At 40.4% G+C, this 12,893-nt stretch overlaps 2 protein-coding genes across 2 annotated transcripts; one reads left to right on the top strand and one right to left on the bottom strand.

Annotated features, from left to right (window-relative positions):
• Positions 1-549: 549 nt before the first annotated feature.
• On the bottom strand, positions 550-3,293 carry LOC133840241 (probable serine hydrolase). The gene is made up of 2 exons (XM_062271958.1): positions 3,080-3,293; positions 550-1,716 (listed from the first exon to the last, which is right to left on the bottom strand). The coding sequence occupies exons 1-2, from the start codon at positions 3,155-3,157 to the stop codon at positions 697-699; spliced, it is 1,098 nt and encodes a 365-aa protein (XP_062127942.1). The 5' UTR covers positions 3,158-3,293; the 3' UTR covers positions 550-696.
• Positions 3,294-11,878: 8,585 nt separating this feature from the next.
• Positions 11,879-12,489, top strand: LOC133846135 (uncharacterized). Its single transcript, XM_062280904.1, has one exon. It carries the CDS (start codon positions 11,958-11,960, stop codon positions 12,297-12,299), a length of 342 nt encoding a protein of 113 aa, XP_062136888.1. The 5' UTR covers positions 11,879-11,957; the 3' UTR covers positions 12,300-12,489.
• The last annotated feature ends 404 nt before the right edge of the window (positions 12,490-12,893 follow it).

Genomic DNA, 12,893 nt, shown 5'->3' with positions numbered 1-12,893 from the left:
ATTACGATGAGGATTTATGCAGCACACAAAAGTTGATGGCATCAAGTCGAGAGAGAGAGAGAGTACATCAGAGTTTGACATGTTTACATTTATCAAAGGTTATTAGAGAAATGAAGTGCAAACTTTCGGTAATTTAGGATTAGATTGTTTGTTATGGTGAATAACCCCTGGGGGGAAATTTATAAAGAATATTCTATTATGATATTAAAAAATATATATATAAAGAATCTATACAATTAAACAGTATTGCATGTTAATCAGAATCTTTAGAATTTAAACAATTAAAAATAACAGTTGGAATATTCAGAATCGTTTCTATATAAATGAAATTATAAATATATGACGAATTCACTCTTTAGTAATTGCAAATATTTTTTTTCAAACTTTATACTTTATTTTAAATATACTTTTAGGTTGAATAAAACTTCCCTGACGCACAGTCGTAATCCCTGATTAATTGCGGTTTTGCTGGGTAAGTTTGTTGTCTGAAAAGTTATTAAATTACCTTTTTCACAGAGTTATTGAAATTATAATTGCCAAGTCTGAAAGTCTGTTGAATCACAGTTTTATTTGTAGAAACTTAAGTCTAAGTTGTTGCTATGCTCGTAAGCCTTTAGTCCTCTTATGGTTCTTGGTTCTAAATAGATAATTAATAGACTCTTCGCGCTGTCGACGCCTCAGAGATGAGTGCAACAGCTATAGGTTGCTTTTTCTCTTTCTTCGCTTCACATTCTCTGCATCATCCACGGCCAAAGCGAACTTCTTCACTGCATCCGGCAACTCGTTGCCTTCATCCACAGTCCACGTTTCGAGCTGCGGTGGTCGGTGGTGCATGATGAAGGGATTGATGACGGCTGCTACGCCGGGGGCATTGTTGAGATGCACATGATGAGTGCCCTCAACTTCGTGCAGCTGAAAGTGTGGATTATTGGAGCGCAGTATGTCGATCACTTCCTGACTCTCCTCGTCGATGAAGTTCGACTCGGAACCCTTGATCACACAGTAGGGCACATTACGTATAGTCCGCGCTAGTTCGGCGGCAAAGGGCGGACTTGTGTGGAACTCAAAGTAATACTTGCAACGTCCGTCACGGGAGAAGAAGTATTTGTCCGGATACTTGGTGGACTTGGCCACATTGCGTTCGAGTATGTGATGGCAATTCTCGAGGTTCACCGATTTCCCCGAACCCTTGTGCAGCACATGCTCCAGATCCTGCCAGGTGTATGCCGGTGGCTCTTCCCGCTTGGCATTTGCAAAACGCTCATCCTCGACCATGTAGCGTTCGATGTTGGTGCGCAGATAATCGATCTGCGATGGGGGTTTGCGATAGCGAGTGCGCACAATATCAATGCTGATCAGCATGTCCAAGCGATGCGGATAGAGCGAGGCAAAGATGAAGCAGAGCATCGCGCTCATCGAGTGGGCCATCAGTGAGACCTTGGACCAGTTGTATTCCTCCATGATGCGCAGTATCACGCACAGGTAGTCGACAAAGTGATAGGCAATCCCCTCGGGCAGTTTGGATGAGTAGCCATGGCCAGGCAGATCAATGCACAGCACGCCCAAATGTTTCGGCAGCAGCGGCAGCAGTTTGTCCCACGTGCCCAAATTGTCCAGCCAGCCGTGTAGTGCTAGTATCGGACGTACCTGACGATTGCCATACCATCGTCCGACCACATATCCCCAGGGCATATTGATGCGCACATCCATCGGAGGCTGCAGAAGGGAGAACGTGTAAGGGAACGGGTTAGTTGCTGTTAACGGCTAATTGACAGGCCAAACTTTCGTATGGCTGGAATAACCCGAGGGCTGTGATGATGGGCCAAATGTTCAACAAAGGATAACAGTCTGTCAGCTTGTTGTACCCGTATCCCAATTCCCAATTCCTGGTTAATAATACCCAAACAAAAAAGAAAATACCCCAAACGAAGGTATCGAGTCGAATTCCCAATACTCTGCCACACAATTGTTTATGACAAGAGATTAGACAACATTACCTCAAGCTTATCGCAGTCTTCTGCTAAGCTGATAGCTAATCTTTAGAGTATATCAAGATTCGTTGTGAACGTGCCGGAGTCGCTTGATTTGATCAATCGTTTGGTTTGCACGTGAAAAAGTTCAAACAATTGACAACTGAGAGGCGGCAGCAGCAGCAAGGTGCAGATTGATGGGCAGCATTCAGAACGGTGCTAGCCGACAATTTATCATCTGTCTCTTTTTTTTAGCTGAACCGGGAAGGGAGAAAGTCGTCGTCGAGTGTCAATCGATTGGGGTGTTGGGTGAACACTATGAGAGAGCTTTTGTTCCCCGCTCTCTCTCGCTCTCTCTTTCACTCTTTGCAATTGACTGCAGCACATGCAAACTTTAAATGTCGACAAATGGATTTTCGTAGTTTTGCCACAAAAAAAGTTTTGCACACAGTTGTTATTGTTATTGTTGTTGTTGTTGCTGTTGCTGTTGCCATTGTTGTTGTTGTTGGTATTCGAAGAGTTTTACTTGCTCAAGTTGAAAATTAGCGCAAAATGTTTTCAAGTGTGACGAAGCGAATGCCGGCAAAAGTTTTATCAGCACATTGATGAACTTCTAATGAGCTTAATAACAGAAAAGGCGTCACAACTTTCAAGTCGCCAGTCTCAAGTTCTTTCCCGCAACTGCAACAAGTTTCACTTATCTGACTTGAATCGGAATGTCAACTTTAAGAATTACAGCAACATTCGCTAACCATAATAATAACAGTAGCTGGGAACGAATTTCTCGATATCTTTTGTGTAAAGTACAAAAAAAAAACTCTGAATTGACTTTGATTCGCGTGGCTCTTTAATCTTATCGAACGACATCGCTGGCTTTCAACTCAATACCCCAATGATAAGCCAAGGCAGCAAATTGCTCTGTTGAATCGCAATGGGACTGCAATTGGATCGGTTCAAAGGTATTTTTATTGAAAGATAGACACGTCTGTGCATGATGATTTTTGTTTTGTATCAGACTCGATAAGCGAGAGCGACCCTTGGCATCGTGATTGTTGTTGTTGCCCAACGGTTAATCAATGTTTATGATCGACACCTTGTTACTTAATTACCTGTTCATGTTCCGATTCAATTCCATTGCTTTCATTCGTGTGTGTTGTTGTTGTTGCTTCTGCTTCGTGTGTTGTCATTTTGCGACTAGTACGTAATACGTATATTAAATATGTATATTCACATGTGTTTTAATTTAGCTCTGCTGTGTTCCTCCTGGGCGAATAAAATAAGCAACGTGCGCTCGCAACGCTTCAACTGAACTAACGCAAAATTCGCCTCGCTGTGATGTTTAAATAATTTGCAAAGTGTGAGCGAATTGCCGCTGAGCGCCAGAGTGACCTTTAATCAGCCAATTAACGTAGCATATTGGACACAGCGGGCAGGAAGAGTGTGTGCGATAGTGAGAGCGGGAGCGGGAGAGTTTGTGATCGTTTGATTAGCTCAGCTTAACAGCAAACACCTAAATTCGCCACAAGACGCAAATACAAAAAACACACGACAAACATAAAGAGAGCAAAAGCAAGGCCAACTAAATTGACTCATAGAGAGAGAAGAGAGAGCAAAATTGTAATGTTTACTAGCACTGCTCAGCGTCTAACTTCAATGCAGTGCAATCATAACAAAGCAGCTGACCGTCAACTAATTACTACTCTCTGCTGTATTTGAGTGGGAGAGAGCGTAGTCTAAGAGTGTGCAAGCAGCTCTACTGATATTTATCTCGCCGACACACATATAGCGAGAGCGAAGTGTATAAAATACAACAACAAAGCTAATGCGCGTCAACTTCAGCAAGCAGTGCTAGAAGAGAGTAGTGTTAGGAGAGAGTGGGAGACAGAATGCGCTCTAGCGTTGTGCTTGCAAGCAAAGCAGTGCTCGCATAATTATATGTAAAGTAAGAGTGCGAGTGAGAGAGATAGAGCGATCGTAGCCAACTTTTGTTGCTCTTGTTAAATTAGCAAACGTATTATATTTAGTATTTAGTATTAGTTAAGCTTAATTTGACATAAAAAACAAATCAAACTGTCACAGCGCGCATGTGTTTTTGTGATTTTCCATTCATCTCTTTAAATATGCAAATAAGTATAGCGCGTGTTTAAATTTAAAGCTATTTATAAACTATTCAATTTCCACACAAATGCTTGACATGCCAAAAAATGACAACTTTTGAGGGAATTGCGATAAAACAATCATAAAATCAATTTGGCATGATTCGTTTTTCGTCAGATTTCAGCTATAAAATAATAATTCATAATTCCGATATCAGATTTTATTGCAAGTGAATAAGGCTTAGAGAGTATTCAGATTGCACAGAAGAAAAAAAAACACAGAAATAGGAAATAGTTCAATTTTTATTTGATATTTTTGGCATGTGTGTAGAGAGCATTTTCAATAAATATAATTGAATTCAATTGCCAAATGTTATTGCTGTTCATGTTGCAGTTTTTTGTGTGAGTGTTTGTGTGTGAAAATCACAGCGCAAAAAACTAGAAAGCAAAAAACTAATAACAAAAAGATAACAATAAATATTTATTAAGCTCTTGCTCGCTCTCTGTCTCTCTCTCTCTCTCACTCGCTCGCTTGTATAAACATATTCAAAAATCCATTAGCATCAAATGCCGATGTCGACAACAGTTTACACAATACATTTGCGAGGTTAGTTTTCCGCGGAAAATCCCACGACGCGTCGGCCACAAAAGAGAGCAAAAAATGAACAGTTGCAAAATTGAAGCCTGCGGTTACTTTACGTTTGGGTTAGAAAGAATATCAACCAAATACAAAAAAAGAGAAAAAATGGCGATGGTCGAAACATAAATCTTGTTGGCATCGAAAATTGAAAATTGCCAGCCAATAGAGTGAAGGCAGCGAAAAGAGTAGAATTCGAAATTGGGGCCTGATAAATAACGAATTGCAATCATAAATCTGGCGCCGAGAAGTATGCAAAGCGTTTTAATTTCAATGCAATTAAAACGCAAAGGCCACAGACTCGCACAAGTGGCAAGGCGACTGACTGCATGAGAGAGTGGCAAAAGGGGGGTAGTGAGGGGAGGGATGAAGTGGAAGTGGTCGAGTGGTGTGCGGCGGCATTTAATCAAACGCAGCTGGAGCAAGGCGCAGGCCAGAAGTGGACGACATCCAGAGCACAAATTGCGCTCGTTTCGAAATGAAATTACGAGCTCGACAACGAACAAGGCTTGCCACATGCCACACAGGCCACCTTGCCGCCGCTGCTGTTGCTGCAGTTGCTGTTGCTGTGTGGCAGTTGCATGGGCTTGACCCAAGCCTCGCACTAATGACATTTGAATGACGCCGCTGCCACTGCTGCAACATGGATTGAGCTGCCACCAGCTGCCCATGGCTGCTGCTGCTGCTGCTGCTGCTGTTGCTGTGTAGGCCAGTCGACTAGTCGGTCAATCTGTAAAAGTTGGCTAATGACTGCGGCCCAGCAACTCAGCGGCTCAAAAGCAAAGCAAAAGCTGTCGTCGTTGAAGCTGCCACTGAGATAACAATTGGCTTGTCTCAGTTCTCGCGAAGCGAATTTCGGCCAACATTTTATACCCGATACCCATTGGAATTGTAAAATGGGTATTATAACTTTGTGCCAAGAGGAAATGTAATAACATATGGGTAATTCCATGGCAAAATTTGTCCCGTGCGAGACTTTTTACAGTGCGCTGCAGTGAAAATAACATAAACTGAAACAATTTTAAAAATAAGTGAATGTTATTCTAAAGCTCTAGATAAGCACTATATTTAGAGCTAAGACTGATTTTAGGAACTTGATCTGTTTTCCGATAAATTATATAATTTTGTTCATTATTTGGTTTTGCGTACGAATTGGTTAATTTTTGCAATTATCACAACAGAAATCAAAACAGAACGAAAATTCCAAAACCATTCTTAGCTCTAATTAAAGTACTTATCTAGAGCTATAAAAATAAACTTTTCTTATTTTCAAAATTGTTTCAGTTTATGTTATTTTCAATGTAAAGAGTCTCGCACGGGACAAATTCCGTTTTGGAATTACCCACATGTACATATGTTATTATTAATCTGTTAAGATGAAAATCTTAGAAGTTTTTCAAGAAATCCTATATTTTTATATATGTATGTTGCAGCGCCGCTATTTTCCGAAATCGTAATAACACAGCGAGTTTCGGTTTTGCATACACGACGATCTATACGCAACTGCCTGCGTCGTCCCTTCTTCATTCTATGCTTACCACCGAACCACACTCGGCGACAGCGACACTACGCTGTCGCCCTGCTAAAACGACACTTCTTAAAGCGACAACATACACACACAATTAATCACGGCGCAATTAGTGACTGATGCAATATTCCTATAATGATGAAATTAAGCCTCTGGTGAAATTCCTACAACAGCATACCCACACACTCACACCAACATATACACACACTATTAGTGTGCGCCGACATGTACATATATTAATATTATGTATTTTGTGGTATATCTTTTTTGAATGTTTACTTGATAATACTAGTCTAATATGTAGCTGCTTTATGGTATATTGAAAATAATAGTATATCGTATATATAATATATTGTATATTGTTTTAATTGCTTTGAATTGTGGTATATTTCGAATGTAATAGTGTCGTTTGCTGTATTTTTTTTGGTATATTAATTTGGTATGCTTCAATGATAATGCTAGACTTGTTTGTTTTTGCTTTCTCTATAGTATATTTTTTATGTAACAGTATATCGATATACCAAATAAAGCACTCGGTATATGTATCACTTTAAATTGCTGTGGATTGCACCTTGTGGAATATTTTGAATGTAATAGCTAATCGAGACGCCACCTTTGGTATTTCGGTATATTAATTTGGTATTTTTAAATGATAATTCGACACTGTTTTGCTATTATTGACAACTTGTAGCGGGTATCTCACAGTCAAGCACAATCGACTGTAGCTGTCTTGCTTTTCTGTTACGTTCTAGCCGTGATATACACATACAACGAGTAGTTGATAGCGTTGGCGTTGCCTAAAGTGGAAGTATAAATATATATATACAGTATAATGTTTGTATTGCTTTGGTTGGATCTATGCCAAGAGGCAGGCGTCAGTCGCAACGAGGCCTTTTGCCACCTCTTGTTGTCAGGTGTAAAATGCAAAGTAATGGCTTTGAATATGCCTCAGCTAAGAGGCTCGCTAAGCACGTCTCCATCGATGGTGTTATCGTTCTCCTAAGTAGACGAAAAGCGGCTGCCACACACACTGCACACCATGAAGTTTGGCCACCCAACGATGCCAAAAAGAGCAACAGTGCTTCGGCTTGACTCGTTCGCTGTCTAATGCCAACATTTCTCAACCAGAGCGAGCAGCTTGCGGAGCCCAGGCTGTTTGGCTTTTGTCCCGGCACTCAAGTGAAAAGTGAAAAGCTTTTGTCAGCGCATGGAAATTTGACGGAAATTGTTTGGTCTGATGGATGCAGCTGCTCCTGTTGTTGCTGCTACTGGTTGTTGCTGCTGCTGGTTGTTGATGTTACTGTTGCTGTTGCTGTGGCTGCTGCAAAGAGGAGGTGGCCTAACTGTCATACCTGGCTGCCTAATGGGCTCGGGCCTCGAGCTTGGGCAGCGTCTGGGCCATCAGCAGACTGTGCGCTAAGTAAGCAGACACTTTTTGGGGCACGACGTCGTTGCACTCTCGTCGCCGTTTGTTGCCAACTTGCCAACTTTTCAGCTAACACAGTGAAATGGCAATTCCAATAGAATTAAAGCCACAATTTGTTGCCAGTCGCGCCAGTCTAAAGATGCCGCCAAGCGGAATAAATGCAAATCGCATTAAAATAAATTTTGTTCTCCTCTCTCTTCTCTCTTTAGTGCCCCTTCCATCTCTCTATTATCCTTGCTGCAGCATAATGTCCTTAAAATAGCTGCGTTGCGACTGGAACAACAAACTTTGGCGACAGGTAGCACACAGATAATTCCATCCATGGAGTTCCGGCTCTGTCGCTGCCTCGCTTGTTGCAAGCTACGTGAGGCACGGTAGATTTAATGCGGCAGCGCCGACGGCACGCGCTTGTGTCCCGCCACAATTACTGCGCTAGAAAACACAATCAAAATCAAGTTGAACGTTGAACTTTTTAATGCATAATTTATGGCCAACAAAGCGAGTGAAGTGAGGAGAAAAAGAAGGAGACTAAAGAGGTGAGAGTGGCGCACCTTTTCTCTTTCTCTCTGTGTCTCAATGTCTCGGTTTCAGCTTCAGTCGCTGTCTCAGTCCCAGTCTCAGACATATCAGTTATAACGAGGGACAGCTGTGGAATGGTTCGCTGTCATATCATAAATATTTATGAAAGCTGCCAAAAAAAGCTCATTGCATAAAGGAAAGGGAAGAGAAGAGAGAGAGAGAGGGAGCGACAGAACTGAGCACGTGCGCCGTGTGGCATGCCACGATTTATATGCCGCCATTCGAGCCAATATATATTTGCTTTCATCAAAAACTCATCTTAAATGCCAACACATGCGGCACATAAATATTGCCTCCGGCTGCGAACTCACAACTCCTCTCTCTCTCTATCTCTCGTATTGTCTCCCTTGCTCTCATGCATATGCAAACATATTCAATTGCTGCGTTCCTTAAGCTGCAACAAGCTGTGGTAAGCCGCAAAATGAACCACTTCCAAAACAGTTAAACCAAAAACCATAAAATCATAATCAAATGTGGCACATATTGTAAAAGAGAATTCAAGATTGAAATTCTCTTTAAGCATCCTCGCTCCTTCCTCAATAAAAATGTCGGTAAAACTTTCTGCCAACAGGTTGCAAGCGAGTACTTCGACCAGCAACAATTGCAAGTTGAAGCTGAAGTTGAGCTTATGCATTTCTAGCGATGACAGCCAAAGATAAACTCTTTTTTGCCACACACAGACAATTCTCTGTGCTTTGCACACTGTCTTCGATGCTTTAACATAACAACTTTTGTAAAAATATTTTTAAAAAAAATAAAACAATATTTACTTACAAACTCTGCTGTCATTGATGTCGCTATAAAAATATATTGTCTATTTTAAACCAAAAGTCAAATTCAGATTTCATAAGATAAAAATAAACATAAATTTCGTTATGTCAACTTTTATTAAAATGGTTTTAAGATTGGCAGAAAAATTTGATGGAGACTGTTATACGATTAAAATTGCATAGCCACATTCTCTTAGCTGTTCATCTTGACAAACATCTGAATAGCAAATATATATTTTAAGGAAACATTCAATGCATTTCATATGTTTTTGGGAATATATTGGCATTTTCAAATAATAAAATTCTACAAAATTTCATTAAAAGTAGATTTCAATAAAATATCTGCAAAAATGACAGAATATTCAGATGGCTTTTCATCTGATGAAAATTCAAAAATATTATATGTAGGAATATACATATATAAAAGAATATTTTGTCAATATATTGTCAATGCATCTAATAATCTTAAACTTCTTGATTATTATAATACAATAACAGGTGAGAAAGCTATAGTCCAGTGTGCTCGACAGAGAGATACTCGCTACCCACTTTGAATAAAGTTTAATCTATACCAGATACATAAATTCTAATATTTCATTAAATTTCTTATGAAGAAAATTGCGTAATTATTTTAGTAAAAACTATAAATATCCAATTCTTCTATATTACTCTAAAATCTTATTGAATTTAATTCCGTACTCCGAATATTTTATTATTATTTTTTAAATTGAGATACTTCTATTTACTGTAATGAAATTCTGATCCTCTGATGAATCTAATATCTCTTAAAATTTATTTCATATATTTTAATGTGTGGTAGCTTTCTCTCAAGTAAAGTTCTATTTGAAAAATTTTCTTTTCCTAAATGTCATCTGCAATGCAACATTGCATTCCCAAAGCAGTTTTTAAATTGCAATTGAACAAACACGCATCTTAAGCGCTTAATTTAAATGGCAACTCTAATGATGTAATCTAAAAACTCAATTCAATCCGCATGATTATCTTCTTAGCCCAAGACAGCTGGTCAATCTGACAGCAGTTTTCCCAACTGGCCTTAACCCAGATTCGACTAAAGACACACACACACACAAGCTAACACACTTAAATACTAACACATATATACATATGTATTGGTGTGTGTTGGCTGCTTCACACTTCCTGACGCGAAAAGTTTATCGTTTGATTGGTGTGTCTGGGCGAGCGCAAAAAAGGTTGTAAGCCTGGCCAAAAACTACTACGTATCAATTAAACTAATTAGCTTGATTTCCCCTCTCGGGGGGAGGGAGTGAGAAATGAACACGAAACTCTGGTGGCGCAGCGAATTCAATCAGCGCAGAGCGCAATGCAGAAAAACGCAATCAAATGATTAAGTCAACAAATGAAGGCAAATTGTTGGGGCTGGCTGCTGCCACAAGTTGCATAGAGATTGGCAAATTGCGCAGAAATTGCAAAAAATAATCATTGAAGCGAATGAAGAAAAACCATCTGCCGCCGCCGTCGGTCTTTTCCCTTAAAGTTTGACCAACTTTTTGTGCACACTAAAGAGGAGGGTGGACAGGTGGGAGGGAGGCAGCAACCACTGCGGTATTCATTTGGGTCGATTGGGACCAGGTAACTAACTGCACATCAGTTGCAAGTGAAAGAAAAGAGAGTGAGCCAACTTTTTGGCTGCTCTAATGAGCGGTTGCGTTTTAGTAGCTAAATTTCACAGAGATGTCTTTTTACACCCGGTACTCGTGGGATAGAAGGGTATTATAAGTTTGTGCCTGTTTGAAATGTTTGTGAAAGGTAGAAGGAGTCATCTCCAACCCCTTAAAGTATATATATTCTTGATCATGGCTTATAGCCGAGACAATATAGCCATGCCCGTCTGTCTGTCCGTCCGTATGTATGAACACCTAGATCTCAGAGATTATTAGATATAGAGGTATAATTTCTTTCCGACAGCATTTGTTATGCTTGTACGCAGATCAAGTTTGTTTCAAATTTGTTGCCACGTCCATGTCCGCCCTCGCAAATCGACTAAAATCGAATAACAAGCCTTATTTTAAAGCTAGAGCGGCGTTTTTTTATACATTCAATAAAAACTTTAATATTTAAGAGTCCTGAAAATTTGGAAGTACTTTTGTATGGGGAGAAACACTTACTACGGATGTTAGTTGCTTTGGCTGATAATCTGATATAATTCAGTATTCTATAGTATATTTCAAATGTACTTCTATATCGATATACCAAATATAGCCTTCAGTATGTTTTCATATATTTGTAGAATCTGGCTTTATTGAATATGGGTAGCGAGTATCTCACAGTTGACTGTAGCTTTCTTACTTATTCTGAGTTTCGTTTAAATTCATATTGAATTTATTTGAAGATATGCAGAGCGCACACACATATCTTTTGAATACTCCATTTTTGGCTGCAGGAAATTTATTTATATTCAATTTGTGAATTTTTATGCCAGACGGGAAATTCAGTTTTGCGTCAAGGACTCTCGCAAGCGTGTCGCTGCCTGAGTGCGTATGGAAATGTGAGTGTATTTGCTTTTGTGTTTCGTTGGAAAATGTTCGTAGCTGCTGGCAGGTCGATAAAGTAATTTCGAGTTAATATTTTCCACAAACTCATAAACACATTTGGCCCAACAACAGCAGTCGCCGCACTCGATGGCTGCTGATTACCTAATCTGAAGGACTTACCACTTACCTGCAAGTACAGTCATGTTGTGTTGTGTCCTGTTGACCTGCAGCTACCTAACGGAGGGAAATGTAACATGGCTGCCAGACAGGCAGGCAGACACAGTCGAGTCCTACATTTATGGCTTAGTATAAATACGCGACTGATGACTGCATCCTTCACTCAGTCATCGTTTGGTCGTCGTCTCGTCAACAACACATCAACTACAACAATACTTAATAGCTGTGATAGCAAGTGTCCCAGTGTTAGCTAGCGAGAGGATGTTGTTTCTGGCGCCGCGCAAGCATCTGCTTGCCAGCAACCTGATCATCCTGCTGTTGATCTATGTGATGCGCAAGTGCCTGCAACTATTCTGCATCATCGAGAACAAGGCTTGCGGTAAGGAGAATTGCAAGTGCGAGGAGCCGGAGAATTGCATGGACTCACCGCCGCCGGAACGCCGTGGATTCAAGTTGATTCCGGATGCCATGCGGAAAACTATGCATGGCTTTGGTTATGGCGAGGGTCACTATCAGATCTTTGTGGAGAAAAAGGAGCGTAATTTCCCCACCAAATCGCGTCTGAATGCGGCCAGCGCTGAACTCAAGTTGAATCCCAATTAGGTGGGCAACTAAGAGTCGCAGTTGCAATGCCAGTGCGAGTGTTTGCAACGCAAAACCACATGTGCCAACAAAACAATTATCCAATGTCTTCTTGCGAAATGTCTTCATCCATTAATTACGAAAAAACACACAGCCGAAAGCATTGAGCAGCATATTTTATTACAATACTTTTGAAGCGCATTCTCTGTTTTGGCCATTAATAAAAATTATAAAAGCTAAATCTCAGCGACAGAGCTGTTCAAGCATTTTTTGATTGATGTCCTTTTCTCTCTCTCCGGGGTGCTGGGAAAACACTTTTCTATTTGCCACACATACGAAATGATCTGCAACATTTGCTGCCTCCCAACGCCAAGGCGATGATGATGATGATAATGATGTCGACTTCAACTCGAACTCCAGCTGCTTGAGACTGCATGAAAAATTATCATCGCTTGCGTTGACTGTCGGCTGATCGCGTGGGTGTGTTGTTGCACCATTAAATGCCGCCAAATTTATCACAAAGTAGCTAAAGACACAGTCACACACACACACACACACAGACAGACACTCAGATAACGAGAGACAACGAGAAAAAGTCTGTGCGCAAAAATGGCA

The sequence above is a fragment of the Drosophila sulfurigaster genome, chromosome 3 (assembly GCF_023558435.1).
Source record: "Drosophila sulfurigaster albostrigata strain 15112-1811.04 chromosome 3, ASM2355843v2, whole genome shotgun sequence".
Taxonomy (NCBI): Eukaryota; Metazoa; Arthropoda; class Insecta; order Diptera; family Drosophilidae; genus Drosophila; species Drosophila sulfurigaster.
This window is presented reverse-complemented; position numbering and strand designations above follow the sequence as displayed.